General features: G+C 58.2%; 1 protein-coding gene across 1 annotated transcript; it reads right to left on the bottom strand.

Annotated features, from left to right (window-relative positions):
* Positions 1 to 781: 781 nt before the first annotated feature.
* ATP13A1 (ATPase 13A1) lies at positions 782 to 21611 on the bottom strand. Its single transcript, XM_027969333.3, has 26 exons — positions 21218 to 21611; positions 18987 to 19076; positions 18716 to 18906; positions 17255 to 17327; positions 16913 to 17068; positions 16754 to 16823; positions 16570 to 16676; positions 15937 to 16066; positions 15776 to 15831; positions 15233 to 15359; positions 15014 to 15151; positions 14814 to 14934; positions 14274 to 14431; positions 13817 to 13992; positions 13634 to 13744; positions 12475 to 12600; positions 11589 to 11697; positions 9929 to 10128; positions 9750 to 9846; positions 7923 to 8083; positions 7736 to 7850; positions 7405 to 7601; positions 6413 to 6555; positions 6152 to 6263; positions 5927 to 6070; positions 782 to 5843 (listed from the first exon to the last, which is right to left on the bottom strand). The coding sequence occupies exons 1-26, from the start codon at positions 21596 to 21598 to the stop codon at positions 5733 to 5735; spliced, it is 3600 nt and encodes a 1199-aa protein (XP_027825134.2). The 5' UTR covers positions 21599 to 21611; the 3' UTR covers positions 782 to 5732.
* Between the last annotated feature and the right edge of the window lie 693 nt (positions 21612 to 22304).

Here is a 22304-nt window from a genome sequence, read left to right as displayed (position 1 = left end):
TGCCGCAGCGGCCGCGGGTGCACTCAGGACTTCCTGGGTGACCGGCCGAAACGACCCCATCCCGGCTAGGGTTTCCTCTTCCCAGATCTTTGTGGGGCCCCCTAACCCCAGCATATTCCCCTTACACTGAGCCCACACAGTCTGCCTGGCCAGAGGAGCCTGTCCCAAACTTTTCCCGTTCTACGACCCAGTGACACCCCTGCCCAGAAGTCTCTTGGAACTCAGTGGGAGCCCCCTGGTGGTGGTCTGATGTTCTGCCCCATTCCGGTTGAATCTGAAGTCCCCAAAAGCCGAACGCCGAAGAACTGATGCTTTTAAACTGTGGTGTTGAAGACTCTTGACAGTCCCTTGGACTGCAAGGAGATCAAACCAGTTCAGCCTAAAGGAAATCAGTCCTGAATATTCACTGGAAGGACTGATGCTGAAGCTGAAACCCCAATACTTTGGCCACCTGATGCGAAGAACTGATTCATTGGAAAAGACCCTGTTGCTGGGAAAGATTAGAGGCGGGAGGTGAAGGGGACGCCAGAAGATGAGATAGTTGGATGGCATCACCAACTCGATGGACATGAGTTTGACCAAGCTCCCAGAGTTGGTGATGGACAGGGAAGGTGCAGTCCATGGGGTCCACAAAGAGTCGGACACAACTTGAGCGACTGAACTGACTGAACACAGCAGTCCTCAGTCTTTTTGTCACCAGGGACCGGTTTTCTGGAAGACAGTTTTCCCATGAATAGGGGCGGTCGGAGCAGGGCTATGGTTTCAGGATGATTGGAGAGCATCACGTTTATTGTGCACTTTATTTCATTATTACATTGTGATACACAATAAAATATGTATACATCTCACCATAATGCAAATCAGTGAGAGCCCCGAGCTTGTTTTCCTGCAGCTGGAAGGTCCTATCTGGGGTTGATGGGGGACAATGACATCTGAAGTGTGTTGCTTATGTCCGGTCTACTCTGGGATCTCGTTCTGGTTGCTGTCACTGCAGAAAACCCTGCTTCACAAAGATGAGATGGAATGGAAGTGGAAATGGAAGCAGGATTTTCAGGGCTTTTGTGGCAATCGCTGGATAGTCTGCTTTGACTTTAATCCAGAACATGTGTGCGTGCTAAGTCGTTTCAGTTGTGTCGGACCTTATGGGCTATGGGCCACATTGTCCACGGGATCCTCCAGGCAAGAAGACTGGAATGGGTTACCAAGCCCTCCTCCAGGGGATCTTCCTGACCCAGGGATCGAACTGGTACCTCTTAAGTCTCCTGCGTTGGAGGCAGGTTCTTTACTACTAGCGCCACCAAGCCTGCAAGTGTTAGTTGCTCAGCTGTGTCTGACTCTTTGCGACCTCATGGACTGTAGCCCACCAGGCTCCTCAGTCCATGGAGTTTCCAGACTGGAGTGGGTTGCCATTCCTTTCTCCAGGGATCAGACTCTTTACCACCTGAGCCACTAGGAAAGCCCATCCAGAACATACAGAAATTTGAAATGATCTCAAACATACTTTTAAGGCCACCATCATTTTTGATCTCAATCAGCTGATCCTTTTCTAGCATGGACAAAGTCAATCCACCTGGCTTTTTCACAAATGGGTTGAGGATCCATTCCTTCCCAATTTGGGGGTCTTCTGTGGTTGGGAAGTAGTGCTCAAACTCTTGAAAGCTGCGGTGGGTGATCATTCATCAGCTGGGAGAAAGTAGGCCCTGGCTCAGTCCCTTTCAAAATCTCTGCTAACGTTTGAAACATGTCAAAAGTCCCCAATGTTCACTCGTTGCCCCCATAATTCTGGTGTGTGTTTGAATGCAGCCACTTTATCTGCTGACTTGAACTTAGTTGTTTGCCCCTGAAGTGACAGATTGAGTTCACTGAGCAGGTTGAAGATGTCACACAAATAAGCAAATTTTGCAACCCATTCTGTCACTGGAATATGCTGCCAGTGGTGACTGTTTTTCTAAAAGAAATCTCTAGAGCAGCTCCCATAACTCAAAAACTCTGGCTAGGGATCCACTTTTGTGTAATTTATTTTTATGTATTATTTTTGGCTGTGTTGGGTCTCCGTTGCTTTGTCTGAGCAGGGACTGCCCTTCATTGCAGTGTGCAGGCTTCTCATTGGAGAGCACAGGCTCTAGGCGCATGGGCTACAGCAGTTGCAGCTGAGGGCTCAGTCACTGTGGTACATGGGCTAAGTTGCTCCTTGGCGTGTGGAATCTTCCTGGACTAGGGATCGAACCCATGTCCCCTGCATTAGAAGGTGGATTCCTATTCACTGTACAACCAGGGAAGCCTCGGTGATCTGCCATTAGAAAGCATCTCACGTCTGTGTAGAAGAGAAGAGACGCTTGTGCTCTGTGTCTGTCTCTTCACAAAGCTGCTCGAACAGATGTGAGTTAAGGGCATGTGCTTTAATGCGGTTGGTAATTTTAATCCCATCATACAAAATGTCAAGCTCAGGTGACATTTTTCGGCTAGCAGCATTTCTTTATGGATGACACAGCGTGTAGACTCGCACTCAGAAGTGACCTCATTGACCCAAGAAGTGGAAGCAGAAAGACTTTTAGTCACGGCAGCCCTTCAGTCCATGCATATACCGACAGTGAGCTGATACGTAAGAACTCAGACTTGTGTTGGTGGCAACAGAAGTGCAGGTAACATATCCTCATGAAAAACACAGAACACACACTGCTGCCTTGTCGCACTGGTGGATTAGTCAGCCTGGATTGCGTACTGTGTCGATTTGTTAATCCTAGCAACTGTGCCTCAAGATTCTCTATTTCATCAGTTAGTTTAGTTATGAAAGTGAAAAGTCCAAGTGCCAGTCACTCAGTCGTGTCTGACTCTTTATGACCCGTGGACTGTAGCCTGCCAGGCTCCTCTGTCCATGGGATTCTCCAGGCAGGAATCCTGGAGTGGGTTGCCACTCATTCCCTTCTGCAGGGGGACCTCCCTGACCCAGGGACGGAACCTGGGTCTCCTGCATTGCAGGTGGATTCTTTACTAAGCCACCAGGGAAGCCTAATTATGGTATCCTCTAGTTATGACACTAGCCAGAAAGGAACACACGCCACCTTTTGAACTGCAGCCTCTCCTAAAAGTTCATGACAAATGTCCTCAGCAGCAGGAAGGATCAACTCTTCACCAATAGTAAAGGGTTTAGCAATAGGGTTAGCCACTAAGAATGATGTTTTCTGTTCAGACACATTTAATGAAGTGGTGGCCTTCAAGAATTGCTTCTGTTCTTCGGTTCACTTTTTTTCTTTTGAAAAACTCCAAAGGCTTGTCTTTTAACGCAGGGTGCTTGGTCTCCATGTGGCAAAGCAGTTTCGAAGGCTTCACGGCTTTGTTGGGTAGCCAGTCGCCCATATTACACAGCACGATCTTAGAGCGTGTGAGCCCCTTTTACAGTGAACGCGTAAATTAACTATGCTAGGACTCTTGGTTGCTGTTGTTCAGTTGCTAAGGTGTGTCCGACTCTTTTGCGACCCCATGGACTGTAGCCCACCAGGCTCCTCTGTCCATGGGATTTCCCAGGTAAGAATACTGGAGTGGGTTGCCATGTCCTTCTCCAGGGGATCTTCCCAAACTAGAACTCTTGGTATTTCCTTTCAAATGCTTTTTTTTGGGCAGTCTTGGGAGTCTTCTGCTGTCTCACCTCCCTTACAGAGCTCTCCAGTGACATTTGCTTTTACACATTTTGGCTAGGGTCAACTTGTGGGCTTATCAAAACTGTTAACTGAGTGCAGTTCGGGAAAGAGGCACAGACAGAAGTGAAGCGGTAAATAAAATGGGCAGGCCACACATGGACTAAAACGAAGTGTTGGATTCTGACTTTAAGCCTGCCATCAGATGCAGCTGCATAATCGAAGTACAACTCACTTGCCACTATAAATCCTGCCAAGAGGTGCAGCTTAACTGGCACTTGCCACTCACCGATAGGGATCTGAGTCTGCAAGCAACTGACGATGGTCTCTGTGCAGTGGAACCTCTCTACTACTGACCACCTGGATCTGCAGCTGCTTCCTGTGCTGGCATCGCCACCTCAGCTCCACTTCAGAACACCAGGTATTGGGTTCTTGTAAGGAGTGCGCAACCTAGGGATCTAGGTTTGAATCCTTGCATGCGCAGTTCATGATGCTGTGAGACTCTAACGCTGCCACTGGTCTGACAGGAGGTGGAGCTCGGGTGGTAACGCAGGAGATGGGGAGCCGCTGTAAATACAGATGAAGCTTCGCTTGCCCACCTGGCGCTCACTCCTTGCTAAGCAGCCTGGTTCCTGAGGCCCAGGGCTTGGGGACCTCTGCCCTAACAAGCTGGGGCTGAAGACACTACTGGGGAACCCCTGGGAGGGCCCAGTCAGGGGTCAAAGCACCCTTCGGACCTCTCTCATGCACGGAGGGTACAAGGACCCTTGCTCTGAGCCCACTGAGAATCATTCCCAGCAAACTCCCCTACCCAGAGTGCTCCCCTTCCCCATCTGAGTGCCTCAAACGGTCTCAGGGGTCGCCTGCTGGATGGGGTCTGGCACCTCTGTTGTTCAGTTGCTAACTGGTGTCCGGCTCTCTGCAATGCCATGGGCTGGGAGACGAGCAGAGAAAACAGCAGGCACCTCTTCCCCTCTGGACACCCTGGCCAGTGTCCAGGGCCCACGTGATGCTCACGGCCGGTCCCAGCCCTGTCCTCGCTCTGGCTTCCAGGGCTCTCGGTGGGCTGTGGGCCACACCCCCTCTGATGGAGAAGCCTGTTGGGTGGGTGGCTGAGGACGACCAGTGAGGCAGGAGCAGAACAGGGTAGAGTCCCTCACCGAGCATCAGCGGGGAGGAAGCAAGTTGTCCAGAAGCCTGGGCTTGGGTTCCGTGGCCTGAGGTCGTCACATGCAGCCTGTCAGAGTTATCAAAGGCACCCACACCTCACACTCTGGAATTTCTGACTGGAAATAAAAGGCTTCTTCTAGTTTTTTTTTTTGGCTGTTGAAAAGCGAAGAAATCTCTGACTGTGGCTCTTAGTTTTCACACCACCAAGCCCATAGCTCCTGAACTGTAGTGGGTGAACGCCTTCTGGAAGGAAGGACAGTGTCAGTATTGAGAGCCAGACTGCAGGCCAGACCCTGGCTAGGATGACCGTGTGCTGGTACCTGTGTGCTGCGGAATCCTGAGGGCTGCGACCCGACTCAGTATCTGTAATGACTTCAACTTCCTTGTATCTGACACCATGAGAGGAAGGCATGCTGTTATTTCGCATGTTACTTAAGGAAAATTGCCACGATCCTAAGACTTCCCTGAGTGCCTGAGATGTCAAAAACGTGAAGCTGCGAGGCCATGGAAACGCTTACAAAACTAGGAAGTGCACAGAGGTCTCTGGGTTCCGAGCTTGGCCTGTCCAAGTGCCGAATGTGTTGCAGAGCAAAGTCAGAGCCTCACACTGCCCAAGGCGGGAGGCAGGGGCCAGGACCTTCCTTGGGGCCACTCAGACCCTGACAGCCCCTTCTGTGGCACACAGATGCAGGAGAGGCTTCTTAAAATCATCAATGCTGCTTTATTTACCAAAGGTGCTAGCCCAGGGCTGGTTCCGCCAGCCAGGCCCTCAGCCAGCCATAGGGGGGCAGGGTCGGGGGTGGAGGGGGGTGTCCCAGCTCAGTCCTGGTGGGCAAGGCCAAGTCGGCCTCATTGTGGGGGCAGTGCTCCCTCCTGGGGCCCTCGTGGGGCTCCTGCCCAGTGGCAGCAGGGGCCAGCACTGCTGTCTCAGGAAGGCACTTTCAGCTTTGGGGTCCCCAAGAAGAACTGCAGGACGCGGTCTGCCAGGAGCGCCAAGCAGAAGTCCAGGAGGAGGACCTGGGCGATGACCAGCTTGAACTGTGGGGCAGGGAGTGCTGGTGAGTCAGGTGCCCAGACAGGTCCAGGCTGCGTCCCAGGACCATGGCTACGGAGCGACTCACCTCCACAGGGATGTCCACGAGCCCAAACTGGCTGTTGAACTCAGGTGAGGAGCCAAGGAGCAGGCCCACAACGGCCAGGAGGGACACGGCCAGGCTCCACACCAGGGGCCTGTTCTCAGGCAGGCTCTCCATGAAGGGCGGGCCCTGTGGGGACAGACGGACGGAGAGCTGCGTCACGGGGGCCGAGGCTGGGCAGGGGGTGCCTGGACAGGGGCCGGGCCTCACCTTGTAGTTAATGGCGAAGGTGGCCATCTGCATGGCCATAGCCATGATGTACACTGTGCTGTTGACCAGGCTCGGCTCAAATTCTTTGTACAGGTCCACAAACTGCTCCTGCCTGCAGGGACACGGCGGGGGGGAAGGGGGGGGTCAGGGCCCCTTCGTGACCCCTGCGGCACCCCCAGAACCAGGGCTCTGCTGGCCTGCCCGCCCCAGGCCAAAGTCTGCGCGTGTCCCTCCTGCCCCTGGCCCTGGGCGGGCACTCACTTCTCAGGGCTCCGGGCCTGGGCCTCGCTGTACAGGTAGACGAGACTCGCAAAGTGCACGCAGAACTGCAGCGTGACAGTGAGGATGGTGTACAGGTTGAAGATGTTGGGCAGGGGCCGCTCTCGAGACAGTGTCTTCAGGGGCTGCAGAGGCAGGCGGGGGTCAGGGCACAGGCTCAGCCTGGGGTCACCCACTACCCTGCTCCCTGGCAGGTCTTATGTAGAGAGTGGTCACTGAACTCTGGGGGTTGTAGGTTGGTGCCAGTCCCCTGCTCACTCCTCCAGCTGCTCAGTGCAGATGCCACCCCAGCCTTGCTCAATGCCACGTGCTATCACAGCGGTCTTACGACCCACCATGCCCCTGCTCTAGAATAAACGTAGAGCCCCCTGGCCCCACTACTGCTCAAGGCACAGGCACGGTCAGTGCAGACCGCTGCCCATGCCCTCTGGCCTCCAGGGCCTCCTGCACCAGCCCTTGACCACCCACGACCTTTGTGGGGCTCCTGGCTGCTTCTCTTGCTCTTCATGCACTCGAGTGTCGGCATCACCCAGGCCTCCCTGGCCGGCCCCGAAGCCGTTCCCCACAGCCTGTGTGGCCCCACTTGGTGGTGTTCTCAGCACTGCATGCTTTCTGAGTGGTCTTGATCATCGTTTCCCAAACTGTCTTGTCCTCACCTGTGTGGCCCAACTGAGACCCCAGCCTGTGGACAATGCTGGACCAGAGATGCTACACTCTGAAGAACCCAAGTGGGCGCCCACCCTGCCCTCGATCTCCATCTGAAACTTGGAGCTGACAGTTCCCACCCCAAGGGTTGCTGCGCAGGTTAAGTCAGACCTGTGGCTCCACCTTTAACTGCATGCCCTGGGTGGCCCAACTGTCAACTGATGGCCAACTGGCCTCTCAAGACCTGCAGGGCAGGAATCATGGCTCAGAGAAGCAGAGGGTACCCTGGGGCTGGGGCAGGAGCCCCTGCTTTTCGGCTCCTGGCCCACCTTGGAGCGGGAGATGAAGAGGAAACAGCCAGCCAGAAGCAGCCCCTGCAGCGTGGCCTGGAAGTCGCTGAACTTGACGCCCTCCAGGTACAGGACACTCTGGCTGTAGGCCAGGATGAGGGCGTTGAGCGCCAGGATCTTGAACATCTGCAGTGTGGTCACCAATGTGCACCGGCCCTGCTTGATCACGTGGCAGACTGCGGGGGGACGCAGGTGTGGGCGTGGGGGCCAGGCAGCGCGGGCCGAGGGGCAGGGCAGCAGGGGGGGAGGGGCAGGCAGCGGGGGGAGCAGGCGGCACGGGCCGAGGGGCGGGGCAGGCAGCAGGACTCACTGCACTGGATGGAAGAGAGCTTGGAGGTGAAGGGCGCGGCGATGCTGGCATCCCCCAGCTTCACCATGGGCGTGCTCTCGTCCTCTAGGTCCCGCAGCACCTGACTCAGGCGGTCCTGCGAAGCAGGCAGGCGGGTGAGACCTGACCACAAGGGGGCGCTGGTGCCCCTCCTCCTCCGAAGACTCACCCGCTGGGAGGCCAGCTGTTCCTCGGGGGCTGGGAGCCCTGACCTCTGCTTGGCAGCCCTGGAGGTGGCCCTGACTCCACTGTTGCTCAGGACGGGACTGTCCCGGGGCCGTCGCCGCCGTTCGACAACCCTCTCAGGGGCGTTGGCCAGGAGGGCCACACCTGGTGGGAGAGTGTCAGGGGCCAGAGCATGGGGCCTCTGCTCGACGCAGCTTGCCCGGTACCAAACCCCCCCATTTCACCTGCCCACCCACCCCAAGGAATAAGCACCTCAGAGAGCATCCATCCTACTTTCTACAAACTACTTATAGAAAAACGACAAGAAAAAAGCAATACCCAAATAAAGCATGTGACCCTCCAAAGAAAGTATGTGACCCTGCTGCTGCTAAGTCACGTCAGTCGTGTTTGACTCTGTGCGACCCCAGAGTCGGCAGCCCACCAGGCTCCCCCATCCCTGGCAAGAACACTGGAGTGGGTTGCCATTTCCTTCTCCAATGCATGAAAGTGAAAGGTGAAAGTGAAGTCGCACAGTCGTGTCCAACTCTTAGTGACCCCATGGACTATAGCCCACCAGCCTCCTCCAGCCATGGGATTTTCCAGGCAAGAGTACTGGAGTGGGGTGCCATTGCCTTCTCCGTATGTGACACTACCTAGGTCCAAAGTGATTCCCAGAGAAGTTTATTGCCAAGAGTCATGCGGTCAAAAGCAGAGACATAACTTTGCCGGCTAAGGTCAGTCTAGTTAAGGCTATGGTTTTTCCAGTAGTCATGTATGAACGTGAGAGCTGGACTGTGAAAAAGTCTGAGCGCCGAAGAATTGATGCTTTTGAACTGTGGTGTTGGAGAAGACTCTTGAGAGTCCCCTGGACTGCAAGGAGATCCAACCAGTTCATTCTGAAGGAGATCAGCCCTGGGATTTCTTTAGAAGGAAAGATGCTAAAGCTGAAGCTCCAGTACTTTGGCCACCTCATGCGAAGAGCTGACTCATTGGAAAAGACTCTGATGCTGGGAGGGACTGGGGGCAGGAGGAGAAGGGGATGACAGAGGATGAGATGGCTGGATGGCATCGCGGACTCGATGGACGTGAGTCTGAGTGAACCCCGGGAGTTGGTGATGGACAGACGCCTGGCGTGCTGCAATTCATGGGGTCACAAACAGTCGGACACGACTGAGCGACTGAACTGAACTGAACTGAACTGAACTGATGTGGTCATGAGAACTGTAGTTGATGAACCAAGTAAGTATCTGAAACGCACTGAAAGAAGGTGGGGCTTCCCAGGCAGTGCTAGTGGTAAAGAGCCCGCCTGCCAATGCAGGAGACCTGGGTTTGATCCCTGGGTCAGGAAGACCCTCTGGAGGAGGGCATGGCAACCCAGTCCAGTATTCTTGCCTGGAGAATCCCATGGACAGAGGAGCCTGGTGGGCTATGTGGGGTCGCTCAGAGTCGGACATGACTGAAGCAACTTAGCACACGTGCATGAAAGAAACGAAGTTAAATTGTCTTTAAATACCAACTTGCTATCTGTGCCGTGTGACACGGAATCAAGGTGGTAACTCTCCTGGCTTTGGCTTTTGGGGCTCACAATGCCTGGGGGGAAGGCTGAACAAACCAAGTTGTGTCTGCCCCATGGAACCTGCCTGGGCCCCCACCACACTCTTCCCCAGGCACATGTATCCCTTCCTGGCCTTGGAGCCCTTCAGATCCCCAACCCCATTGGTCCCTGCCCCATCTCTTCACTACTGCCACCTTACAGAACTGGCTCAGTGGCGTTACCCTGACGGTAAGCCAGTGATGGCAGAAGAGCCCCCTCCCCCGACCTCAGGCTCACCCACATCGGCGTGCTTCAGGGCACCCACGTCATTGGTGCCGTCTCCGCACATGAGGGTCACGTAGCCCAGCTCCTTCAGGCTGGTGATGACAAACTCCTGTTTGGGGAAGAGATGGGCCGAGTGAGGGCTCTGTGCCGTGCCCAATGCCCCTCCTGCCCTCTGCCACCCCTGTACCCACCTTCTGTTTGGGGGCCACTCGGGCGAACACTTGCACATAGGGGATGAGGCGAAGCAGCAGCTGGGGGTCCTCGGCCTGCAGGTGGGCCAGGCCATCGCCCGTGAGGCACAGTGCGTGCTCCCGGGCCAGGGTCTTGGGGGAGCCCTGGGCCAGGGGCTGTGAGATGCTGCCGTTGATGGAGCGCCACTCACACGGGCCACCTGCAGAGCCAGGGCCCAGGGTCAGGGCGGGCGTCAGCTGTCAGGTGGGCCCTCTCACCTGGACCCCACGTAAGCAGTCCTTGTCCTCCTTCTCTGGAGCACCTTCTTACTCCTTACCCCTCCTAATCCAGGTCCACAGCAACCTGCCTCCTAGACTCTTAGCACCCCACAGAGATCATGCATGGAAGGCTCTGATACAAAGAATAGGAAAACCTAGGGCCTAAGCCACTAGAGACTGCATGAAGAGGCCAGACCCAAACCCAGATAGCGTTTGCCTATAACGCTGCTCTCCTAGGCCAGGGCACCCCATGTCGCTTCCTCAGGCCACACACTGCTTGCTAGCCACTTCCCCTTTCTAGCTGGTGGGTCCAGGCTCAGATGCTGAGTGGCAAGGACGGCTCAGGGCAGTCTACCAGCCCTTGTGGCACTGGGCTGGCCCTGAGCTGTCTCAGCCTGGAGGAAAAGCAATCTCCACCTGGCTTGCTCTAGCTGTTTTGCTAAAGTAGCTTGGCTGGAAAGCTAACAGTCTTGGTATCTCTGGGCCACCCACCTACGATTTCCCAGGCTTTGGAAGAGCGCAGTGCCTGGGACTGGGACAGAGATCTGGGATATAACACAGACTGAGAGAAGGGCGAGGAGGCTCTGGAAGCCCCCTTGGCTGGGCCACGCCAGCATCCTCCTCTGTCTGGCCTGCTGCCTGGTGACACCCCTGCTGCACGCTGCTCCCAAGCCAAGCCCCGCACTGGGGGCCACCCTAGGGCATCTGATAGATTCCACCCCACCAGCTGGAGGTGCTGGACCTGGATTTGCCTCTTGACCAGTCTGATTCTGAGGCACCACTCACAACCAGTTCCGTTACTCAGGAGACGCCAGAGACCACGAGCTCTGGACCTGAGTTCAAACCCTCAGCCACAGTGTCTCCAAATGACCCAGGTGGATGGATTCACTTCTGTTTCTTTATCTACAGAGCTGGGACCCCCAACAACTGATCCAGCTGGGTTCCTACGTGGTGCGGGAATGGCAGGCCCTTCCACGTGGAGCAGAAGGGCTGACCTGGTGAAGCAAACCAAAGCCTCTGCCCTGGGTCCAGCCACGCCAAACACGAGCACCAGAAGTCCCCGTGCTCTCAATGGGAGCACTCAGGCAGTCAGCCGGGCCCAAGGCGGGGGGAGACTACAAAACGCGGGCTGCTGTGAGTATAACCCATTGCTTCAAGACTGCAAATCACCGCTGGTCCTGGAGCCAGGGGTCACCTGACGCTGCTGCACGGGCGGGGTGTGGAGTTCCCCGGCCGGGTAGCCCGAGTGTGCTCACGGGGCAGGACTGTGACCAACAGGCCTGTGTCACAAGTGCCGGAGGATGCCAGGCATGCTCGCTCAGGCTGGGCACAGGGGTGAGCCACCAGGTGGGAGCTGCTCTTGGACTCGAGGCCCCCCAGCTCACGAGACACGGGGCCTCACCTTTCCCCGTAGGAGGCTGCAGGATCAGCGTCTGGGCCTTCTCGATGAAGTGCAGCTCCCGAGCCACGTGGCAGGCAGTGAGTGGGTTGTCACCTGTGATCATGACCACCTGCGGAGAAGGCAGACGCTCAGGAGAGCAGGGCTCAGTGGTCAGAACTGCAGCCTGGAGACACGGGGGCTAAGCCTCTTCTAAGGAAGGCCGCAGAGGGAGCTCTTGGCCTCCTACTGGGGACTGGGCTTCCAGGAGCCATAATGTCTGGTAGCGGTTTCTGCAAACAGTATACGTATCTGTGTCTTTGTGAGGACACTCACAGCCTTTAATTATAACATACACCAAGAACCAGCCTTTGGTGTGGACCCTCTTGGCTTGGAGGCTGGTGATGGGAAGACGGGCCCCGACTGCTGAGGGCCGGGTGAGGACTAATCATATCACTACCCCCTGACACTTCCAGCTCATCTCCCACACCCTAAAACTGCAATCTGAACCCCCAACTAGAAAACACAAGCCGCGAGGACTGACAGCAAAGCCACCGGGACAGACGCAGCCTGTACGGGCGTGGTCTCCACATTCTCTCAGCCAGTCTCAACTTTCCCTTAAGATGGGGTGGGACGGGGGAACAGCCCTCATCTCCCGGGACGCTGGGGGCTGATGAAGTGAGGTGACAAGGGTGGGCAATGGGTCCTAGAGCATCCTCAAGATGGGTCAGCACGAGCGTGAGTCATGGTGGAGTTCAACCAAGAGCCACGCTTTTTGCTTCCAAGGCCTAGACGCCCACCCCTGGGCACCCCACGGAGGGCCAACTGTCTTCCACTGTCACATCCCCTCGGCAAGGAGCAGCCAAGGCCACCACCCGGGGGCTGGCAGGAAGGGGGCCAGTGGCTGTACCCGATGGGAGGCATTCTGGATCTCACGGATCACGGCCTTGGAATCAGCCTTGAGCGGGCAGGAGACCACGATGAAGCCGACGAACTTGAGGTTGCACTCCAGGGCCTCCCGCTTGACCTCCCGGGCCTGCGGATGGAGACACCGGGGCCCTAAAGATCTGTTTCTCTTCTCCTTCCTCAATACCTAAGCTCTGACACGACAACATGCTGGGGATGGGCGTGTCAGAGACAGCCCCCTCCTTGTAGGAGGGGAACCTGAGGGTCAGAAGATGAGAGATGTGGGGAGGGTGAGGCGCCCTGGTGGCAGAGGGGCTGAGCAGTGGCTGGGCGGCCCTGGCCCCCAGCGGCACCTCTCCCCTCTATCACAGTCAACAGCGTGGCACAACGTCCCTGCGAGTCCACTTCTAGGACCAGAGAGTCTGACCTCTCCTTTGATGACCACTGGGTGCAAGCTGACCCTCCTCACCTTGTACAGAAAGCAGAAAATCTCTGCTCTCATGGCGCTTGCCTTCTCCGGGAGGAGACGTGTAGTAAAGGCATAGAAACCAGAGCACCGAGTACCGTGAGAGAGACAGGGGGTGGGGCGGAGGGGCGTGGGCGGCACAGGGCGGGGTGGCTCTGGCAGGTCTGTGACTAGGCTCTGGAAACAGAGGTGTGACCTGCTGTGCTTTCTGGAAGGATCTCCTGGCCACTGGGTGCAAGCAGATGAAAGCCACTTGGATGAGGGCCGAAGTGGAAGCAGACAAAGGAGCAGCGTTGGTGATGGGGGTGGGAGGAGAGCCTACACGGACGCGGGCTGTGACCAAGGGCTGGGGATGCCCCAAGACCGTACAGTGGCCAGGTGGCTAGGCAGGGCAGGGGCGGAGCTGGGGACCCCAAGGTGCCCCAAGGCCTCCGCAAAGCGGGTGAGCATAGGAGGTGAGACCTGGGTGTGTTCTCCAGGGAGCAGCCCTGGATTTGGGGATGGGACGGGGTCCCGTAGGGGACGGGGGCATGCTGGGGAGAAGAAGAAACCGCAGACGGAGTGCCACCTGGGGCCTCCAAAGGTAGAGGCCAGGGAAGAAGACGAGGAAACTGTGGCTGCTCATGGTGGCACCACAGCAGGTAGGGGGTGATCTGCACGGGGGTTGGCGGGGGGGGGGGGGGCCCTGGGCCCTTACCTGCTGGTGAGTGAGGTGCCCCAGCTCCTTATACCCCAGCGCCAGAACTCGGGCTCCTTCCCGGGAAATCTCCGTGTGAATGTGGTGGTAGTCAGGCGGGCACTGGGCGAACTGCAGGGAACGCAGGGGGAGATCACCGACCGCCCTGGACCCCCCTCCCGACCCCGGCCGGGGCTGGCTCACCATGGAGTGCAGGGTTTCGGGGGCCCCCTTCACGGCCGCGATGTAGCAGAGATCGGTGGAGCCGAGCTTCTCATAGGAGGCGAGCACGGACATTCGCTTTAGGGCACTGGCAAAATGAAAGCGCTGGTGAATTTTCAGCCCCTGAGTTTTAATACTTCGGGGGAATACTTTCTCATCTGGAAACAAATAAGCACGAGTCCTGAGGGCCTTCGCCCTGAAGAGGCTGCCAGGCCCCCGCCCGCCCCCGCCGCGCCCTGCCTCCCTCCGTCCCGTCCTCCCCCCACCTCCACACACGGGGTCTGGCTCGGGGAGGGGTCAGAGCCGGGCGACCTGGGCACAGAGGCGAGCCTGTGCCACCCGCCTGGCCCTGAGGTGAACACATAGGCGTCTGACAGGTACCCGCCGCCTGCCCGGGGACGTGTAAGCTGGTGGCGTGCTGGCGGCCCCAGCCCCTCACCTCTGGTCAGTGTCCAGTCCACGGCCGTCAACATGGCTTTCTCCAGGGGGTCACCCACGAGGGTCCCGTCGTCCAGCTGCATGAGGGAGTGGCACGAGGCCAGAGCCCGGTGTGTCTCTATCGGGATGCTGGACACAGGGGTCACCTCCTTCCCGTCCCTGCGAGGAGGACCCGCTGCTTACAGAGTGCCGGGCGTGGGCAGAGCCGCCCCTGGGGGTCAGGACGACGGGCGGGCCCCCACACTCCACTCGTCACGGGGCGGGGGGAGGCGGCGACAGTGCTAGGGTGTCACCTTGGTCCTTGTAGCGTCTGCGCCTGCTTCACGACGCCCCCAAGATCACGCGGCTGCCTGAGGCCCGAGCTGGGCCACGTGCCGCTGTCACTCACACTGAAGCTGCTGGGGGGACCCCTGGAGTGGGCCTCAGCGGGAGGGCCTGGGCCAGGCCCTCACTTTGAGAGCTTGGGCTGGGCAGCTCTCTGCCCCGAGTGCCCAGAAACGGCCCCGGTGGGCACCTGGTGACCCCGATGCCCCGTGCTCACCGGAGCCCAGCCACACCGCGCACCACGAGGCTGTCACTGGTCAAGGTCCCTGTCTTGTCGAAACAGCACACCTCCACCTTGCCGGCGAAGGGGATCCGGAAGGGCTCCGTGCAGTACATGTCTGGGTGGTGGGAGCCAGGGTCAGGGGCCCTGCTGGGCTGCAGCCCACTCGGCGCCCTGCCCCTGCCCCGGAGACTCACAGAGCTTGGCCAGGGCGATGAGAGAGGTGTTGACGGCCAGAGACAGCTCGATGGGCAGCTCAGGGGGCACGACGGAGGTGAGGATCAGCGTGCACTCCAGAAAGAGCTTGTAGCGGTTCCGGCTGGGGTCCTTGGTACCTGCGCAGACAGGGCCTGCCAGTCCGGGGGCCTCGGGACTGGGGCCGAGCAGATGGGGGGGCAGGGGGTCAGGGCGCTTACCTTCGATCCACACGTAGGCGGCTGCCGCAATGGCAAAGACCAGGAGGAAGAGGATGAAGATGAAGGTCTCCAGGTTGTTCGCTGTCACCCTCTTGACCCCAAAGAGAATGGTGCGCAGCAGCTTGCCCTAGAGGGATGGAGGGGCTGAAGGCTTTCCTGGGAGGGCAGCAGCCTCTCCTGCCCCCCGACTGAAGATGGGGGTCAGGGAAGGAAGTGGCTGTGACTGGGGCCAGGGGTTGAATTTTCCAGGAGAGAGCTGACCATCATCTTTCCTAAGGAATCCTTAAGCCACTTCAGTGTTTACTTGGCCCAGACAGTTTCTGATCCCCAGGTGTGCGGGGTCACAGTCTGGGGTCTCCACTAGAGCCCCAGCCAGGGAAAGCGGACCTGCCCTGGGGCTTGTCTCTACACTTGCCCCCAGCCCAGCATCTGCTGCCAGAGCGCTTATGGGCTGCATGTTCTGGGGTCTGGAAAGGCTGCCACCTCAGCTGCCCACCGGTCGGCCCAGGTGCCACCCTCCTCAGGACGGGGCAGGTGCCACACCTGGGACGTGTTGAATCCGGTCCTCAGGACGTAGGCCACACACCCGTTGTCCACGGCTGGGGAGACAGAGAATGGCCGTCACTCATGCCCGCACACCCCGGGCCTCTCTCAGGGCCGAGCAGACCCGGGGAGCGGGGGCCCTCCACGCCCGAGGCACTCACGCTTCAGGCCTGCGGCGGCTTTCTGCGGGGGGATGTGCTGCACGACTTTGGTGCCCCCGAAGACGATGTGGAGCCGGGCGTCGGCCTGAAGGTCCAACACCCGGCTGGGGCTGAGGTCCTCGATGGGCTCCTGGGGAGGAGGGGAGGATGGCAGAGTCAATGGCTCACCCCACCCTGGCCTCCGTCCCTGGTCGAGTCTGCAGGGAGCCGCCCGACCCTCACGGGGCTCCCTATCCAACCTGGTGCGCGTCACCAGGGTCACGGCCCCGGCCTGTCTTCTTTCCACCTTCGTGCACAATACTGACTCCCTGGGACCCTGCACCAGCCCCACCCCGGAGTCACAGCTTCTACTTCTCCCTCAGCCCACCTCAGCCTGGGACCCCAGAGCGCCTGACTCCCCACTGACACTGCTGCCTCTCGTCTCCTCCTCACCACCCGGCTTCCCTTAGTCCAGGGTGCTAACCCGCCAGGAAAGCCAGGAGCCCCGTCTGTGCCTCCTTCGTCTCCCAGGCTCTGTCCCTCCTGGGTCTGAGCCCGGGCAGGACCCTGGCCCGTTTCCTCCCCGGTGAGTGTGATGCTGAGAGGCCTGAGTAGACGGAGGCGCACGCCCCTCCCCGACGCCCGAGCCGGCACCTTCATCTGGGGCACTGACTCCCCGGTGAGCATGGCCTCGTCCACGATGCAGCGGCCCCGCAGCAGCAGCACATCGCAGGGCACCAGGTTCTCCTGGGGGGAGCGGCCTGTGGGGCAGGGCGGGGGCGTTGGACCGAAGCCCGAGGCAAAGGCTCCTGCGGGGCAGAGCAGGACTGGGCCTCACCGATGGAGACGATGTCCCCGGGAACAATCTCATCGCTGGCGATGGGCCTCCACTTCCGGCTCCGGTAGACCTGGGCGGGGGCGGGGTGCCGTCAGTTCCAGGGATGCCCCCCAAGACCACGGGGACCCTCCTACCCGCCCACTGCCCCACTGGCTGCACCTGGATCATGTGGGGCTTGTTGCCCATCTTCCGGATCTCTGACATGTTCCGCATCTGCTGCTGCACCAGGGAGGCCTCGAAGGCCACCAGCATGGAGAGCGTGAAGACACTGTAGTACCAGTACTCGTCCAGACACCAGAGCCCCACACAGAACACCTGCGGGGCACGGGCCTGTCTGTCCCCGGGAACGCGGGAGACCGCCTGAGGCGGACTGGCTGGCAGGCCGAGGGCCACTCTGCCCATGGGCTCTGCCCATGAGGGCAGGGGAAGTTTCCACGTTTGGAGGTGGGCTGGGAGGGTTCCAAGAACAGGTGGGGAGAAGGGCCGATGCTGCTGCTTTACCTGGAACACAAAGAAGGGCGCCGTGGCTCTCTCCTTGAACAGCTCCAAGAAGTCAGGCACCACCATCTCGGCCCTGAAAGACAGACGGCGCACCCTGTTACGGGCAGGAGGCCCCACTTTGACTCCTCCACCTGGGGGCACTGAGGGCCTCCCTGGGCAAAGGGACGCTCCATTGAAGCCTGTCTTCTTGGCCGTGCAGCGCCGAGGCGGGCATGCTGACTGCCCCAGCCCTCTGCTCTGCAGAGCCCTGATGAAACCTCTGGATCTGCACTACAGGCACTTCAGGGAGCAGCCACACGCTCGGTGGGCTGGTGGAGACGAGAACCTGCCAGGTGGTTGGGGGAAAAGGCCAGGGGGAGGAAAGGCTGACTGTGGGTCGGGAGCCTTGAGGCTGCACAGAGAAGGCTGGGCAGTGCGGGGCTGTGGGGCACCCCGGGGCCTGAACCCCACCCTACTATGGAGAGGGGCGGTCTGAGCTGGGATTTCCAAAGATTCCTTGGATGAAAGCCCTGGAATTTGAGGAGAAGGGCTGAAAGGTGCGCTCTGCAGTACTCGGGGTGGTGGCTGGCTCTGCCCAGGGGACCAGGTCAACTTGGGCTGTCTCTGTTTGGCCCTGCAGAACTGCAGTGATGTCCAGGACGTGGGACTTGAGAAAAAGAAACTGCACCGTGGCTGCGTTGTGATACAAACTGAGCTCTGACCCGGACCGTCCAGGGTGCCTTCACCCAAGTGAAGGTGGTGTGAAACGGGACACCCCAGGCTGCCGGCACGCTGACCAGGGTGGGGTGGGAGGAGATCAATAAATACTTCCGGTAAGACTTCCGATTAGATTGTTGGGTGCGGTAATGTTTTTGTAATTTTTGAAAAGCAGCTAGGTCAAGAAGTAACTTCCTAGAGATTCTGAGGGTTTTCAAGTCAAGGACAATCACCACCAGGATGCAGGCTCTGAAGCCCAGCTCTGGTCCCACCCAGCCTGGTGTTGACAGAGGCGGTTCTGGTGAAGGTGAAAGGACAAAGTGCTAACAGAGCATCTGCCTTCCACCTGGTACAAATGAGCTGCTCTGATCACCGCCGTCTTTTTTCTTATTATCCCTCACACGCTGCTGGGGTACTATGAGAAGAATGACAAGAATTCACATCTATAGACAAAACTTCAAACAAAGACAGAACTAGAAACACAAGGCAAGGATGAACAGCCCCGGGCCAGGCTTCCAGCTGCGGGCCCTTCAGGGGGTCCTATCAGCAGGCAAGTTGCGAGAGCCTAGACTAGAACATCTTTCTCATAGGGCGCCTGCCGCGTTCACCTGGGACGTTTTGTTGAAAGGCAGACTCCCCCAAACCGTTGAGCATACACAAATGGGGCAGGCGCCATTAACTGGAGCAGGGACTCGGCCTGTGACTATAAGGCAGAGCCCCAGCCCTGTCTCAGCAGGGGCAACATACAAGCGTGCTGGGACTCACTTGTTGCTCCCAAACTTCTTCTCGGCAGCACGAATCTCCGAGTCGTCCTGGAACCCTCTGTTGCTCTGGTAGAATGAGAAAGCGTTTCCCACTGGAAAGGCCACGGGGAGAAAGCGCTTCTTCTCCAGGGCATCATAGGAATACTTGATCTTCTGGAATTCGAAGGACAGCACCTCCTGCCCGTCTTCGCCCTGTGGGAGGTTGAGTCTGTGGCAGGGGCCCCTGGCCTGGGGACCCCATCTGAGCCCATGCCGGAGCTGGTGGTCCCTACCTCATCGCGATGCAGGGCCACGAGTTCGGTGGAGCCGTTGTTGGGAGTCGGCACCACCTTCACAAAGGTCGCTTTGCGGGCGTCGTACTCCTGTGAAAGGCAAAGTGCCACTGCTGAGCCCTCCTCAAGTCCCAGCTCCACATTCTGGAACATGCCACTGGGCTCTAGGTGTGGGCTTTGCCACACCCAGTTTACCATCGAGACAAGGGACAGCATTTCACTGGGCCTTTGGTCCCGCCCATATCATAAAGCCAGGGTCATGAACAGTGCCAAATGCCCAGGGCTCTGCTGACGAAGGTAAACTCCAACAGGAAAAATGCTGCCTGGCACGAGGTACACTCTCAATCCGTGTGAGTCAGGCCCTGTCCCAGCCCACCTGGCCTGCTGCTCCCGCTGACCCCCCGCCGCCCAGTACTATTCTCACTGTGTTCTCCAGTGACAAGGGACAAAAAGGCTCACCCTCGCTTCAGCAAAGGGCACGTGCTGTTTTCTTCCTGCCTGGAGTGCATGGTCACACCGCTGGCTTTCGGCCTTTGCTCAAACGCCACCCCTCACCACCTCAAGCTCCCCCACAGAATCTGTGTCCTGGTTTTCCCTTTTGCACTGACTGTGGAGTTGCATCTCCCCCACTAACACCAGGAAAGCAATGCATTTTGTCTGTTTTATTTCCCCAGCACTTAAGACACAGAGGCACCGAACAGAGCTGCGTTAGTGCTTTCTGCTGTGAGCTGCATCCACTCCACGACTGCTCCACCAGAACCTGTGTTGCCCTGTATTTTGTTTTTGGGGGTGGGGGGCGTGCAGGACACAGCAGTGATCCTGAGAAGCAAGGCCCTGCCCCTCCAGGAGTTCATGGTCCCCAAAGCAGGCAGAAACTAACAACAAAAGACAGAACTACCAACCCTGGGAACGCCAGGTAGAAAGGTGCCAAGCAGTACATGGAGCCAGCCGCACGCCAGGTGCTCTGCAGATGGCGTCTCAGGTTCTTCTTACACTGGCACCCTGAGCTAAGTGTTACGGTTCTCACTTTACACTAGGGGAAACCGAAACTCAGAGAGAAGAAGCACACTTATCTGAGATCTCTGATGTAAACTCGGATCTGCCGGTCCCAACCTCCAGCTGTTGAGCTCTCCACTTCTGGAGAGGAAGTTAATAACAGTCCCACTTTTCAGCTGCAGGCTAGCAGGCAGCTGTAAGTTTGGGGGTGTCACCCCCAACTTCCCTCCATTCTTTTGTCCGTCACTGGGGTCTTTCATTGCACTGACTGGAAGCTACCAATCCCAGAAGGGAGACTAAACCTTCTGGGATAAGAGATTTCAGTTTCTCAAAAGAGAGAATTCAGTTCATATTTGGAGTCGGACAGGTTGTAGGGTGGGGTTGTTGCTTCCCTTTCTCTTTCTGGAGCCCGTGGCGCTGTTCCCTTTCTCTCTTCTTTTAGCAAACAGGTCTGGGATGAGGGGAGGCTGGTTGGAGGCTGACCTCAGTCCCCATGGGTCCACACCGGCTGGTGTCATGAGGCAGGCCCAGAGGGCAGTGGACGGTCAACTGCTGAGTGGGCAGTGCTCATCCAGACCTCACTGCTAAAGGTCATGTGTACTAGCGTGCTGTTATATTCTGAGGGCGGCCCTCTTTAACATTATACCCTTGCAGACGGACATAAGGGTCTCTGAGCAGTTAAGTCACTTGCTCACAAATACCCACTGCTCCTCTTAAACGCTGCAATTAACTGCGTTTCAAGCTCATTTCAGTTGTTGTGGGGTGGAGGCTCCCAGCACTGGCCAACAGGACTGATGCTCAGTTCTCAAGATGCACAGACAGGGATATCCATCCTACAGGTCTAGCCTCACACTTTGAAAAACAAGGTAGGAGACAGACAACAAAGAAGGCAGGACCGATTCTAGGAGACTCGTACTCGCTAGTAATGGGAGCTAGCAAACGGTGACATACGCTAGGCTCGGCGCTAAGCTTTTTACAGGGTACCTTATCGAATCTAATTGACCACACCAGGGAAGAATTTCAGAGAAGGGAAGTAACCTGCGCCAGGGTCGTCCAGCTAAGTCAGTAGCCGGTCGGAATTCAGCGAGCAGCGCAAAAGGATGGAGGGCACCGGGCGACGCCTGGGACCGGCTGAGGCAGCCCCGGCTGGGTTGGGGACCGACACGAACGCAGAGGCTGAGATCCGCGGTGAGGCCTGACCATGGTTGTGGTCGGTCTCGGGCGCGCACACTTACCGGGGTGCAGGTGAGCGCGCAGTGCGCGTGCACGGACCAATGCCCCGAGAGGACGGTGAGCGCGTGCGCCAGGCAGATGGTGGCGAGCACAAGCAGCGCGGCCTCGGGGATCTGCGCCCAGCTGCTGCCCCAGCCCCAGAAGCCGGTAGCTGCGGAACCCAGCCAGGCCGGGTAGAGTACACCCACGAATGGGAGCAGCGTGAGGCGCCGCAGCAGCGCCAGCCGTCGGTACGGCCACACAGCGGCGACCAGCTCGTCGCCGCTCTGTATGAGTGCCGGCCCAGCGGCGAGGAGCGTGCGCTGTTGCGGCCTGGGCTTGGGCTGCCCGGCGGGCCGGGCCCCGCAAGGAACCGCATTGCCCACCGCTGCCTCCGCCGCCATCTTTCCCAGCGCCGCGCTCGCTTCCGGGCAGAGGCACCGGCTCACTTCCGATGTTTTACTTCCGGTAACCCCCGGGGGCCGCCATGACACATGGGAGGAGGAAGAGCCCGGGAAACGTAGGTATTTGTGTCTGAATTTGGCTGCTCAGGGCATCGCCATGACAGGCTGTGCCCGGAAGGAGACGCAGGGCACCGCCATGATAGAGAGGGCTTGAGATGACTAAAGCCGCCTACCTACTCTGCCACGCCGGATTGAGACCGGAAAAGACGAGGCAGGGTGGGCTGGGCGCCACCATGACAACCTAAACCGGAAGAAGCGAATTCTCTTCGGAGTCTGCACTGTCTGGGTCGGGAAGGGTGGAGCCTAGACGCTGAGGAGGCGGAACCTAAGAAGCGCCGGTGCTGTGTGGGCGGGGTTTATCATTGAGGGTGGAGCTTGTGTGGGTGCGGAGGGGGTGAGGCTTCCCTCCCCCGGGGCTTGGGTTTAGCTTGAGGCTGGTGAGCTTAGAGGGTCAAGACAGGATACAGTTCAGCTCAGTCGCGTCCGACTCTTTGCGACCCCATGGACTGCAGCTCGCCAGGCTTCCCTGTCCATCACCAACTCCCGGAGTTTACTCAAACTCATATCCATTGAGTTGGTGATGGCATCCAATCATCTCATCCTCTATTGTCCCCTTCTCCCGCCTTCAGTCTTTCCCAGATTCAGG

The sequence above is a fragment of the Ovis aries genome, chromosome 5 (assembly GCF_016772045.2).
Source record: "Ovis aries strain OAR_USU_Benz2616 breed Rambouillet chromosome 5, ARS-UI_Ramb_v3.0, whole genome shotgun sequence".
Lineage (NCBI taxonomy): Eukaryota > Metazoa > Chordata > Mammalia > Artiodactyla > Bovidae > Ovis > Ovis aries.
Note: the sequence above shows the minus strand (reverse complement) of the source record. Positions and strands in the feature narration are given on the sequence as shown.

Coding starts and splice junctions, on each gene's coding strand:
- ATP13A1 (XM_027969333.3), bottom strand. CDS start 21,598: ATGGCGGCGGAGGCAGCGGTGGGCAATGCGGTTCCTTGCGGGGCCCGG. Junction 16,067..16,569: donor AGTCAGTGCCCCAGATGAAG/GTGCCGGCTCGG, acceptor CCTCCTCCCCAG/GAGCCCATCGAGGACCTCAG. Junction 15,360..15,775: donor CCGGATTCAACACGTCCCAG/GTGTGGCACCTG, acceptor CCATCCCTCTAG/GGCAAGCTGCTGCGCACCAT.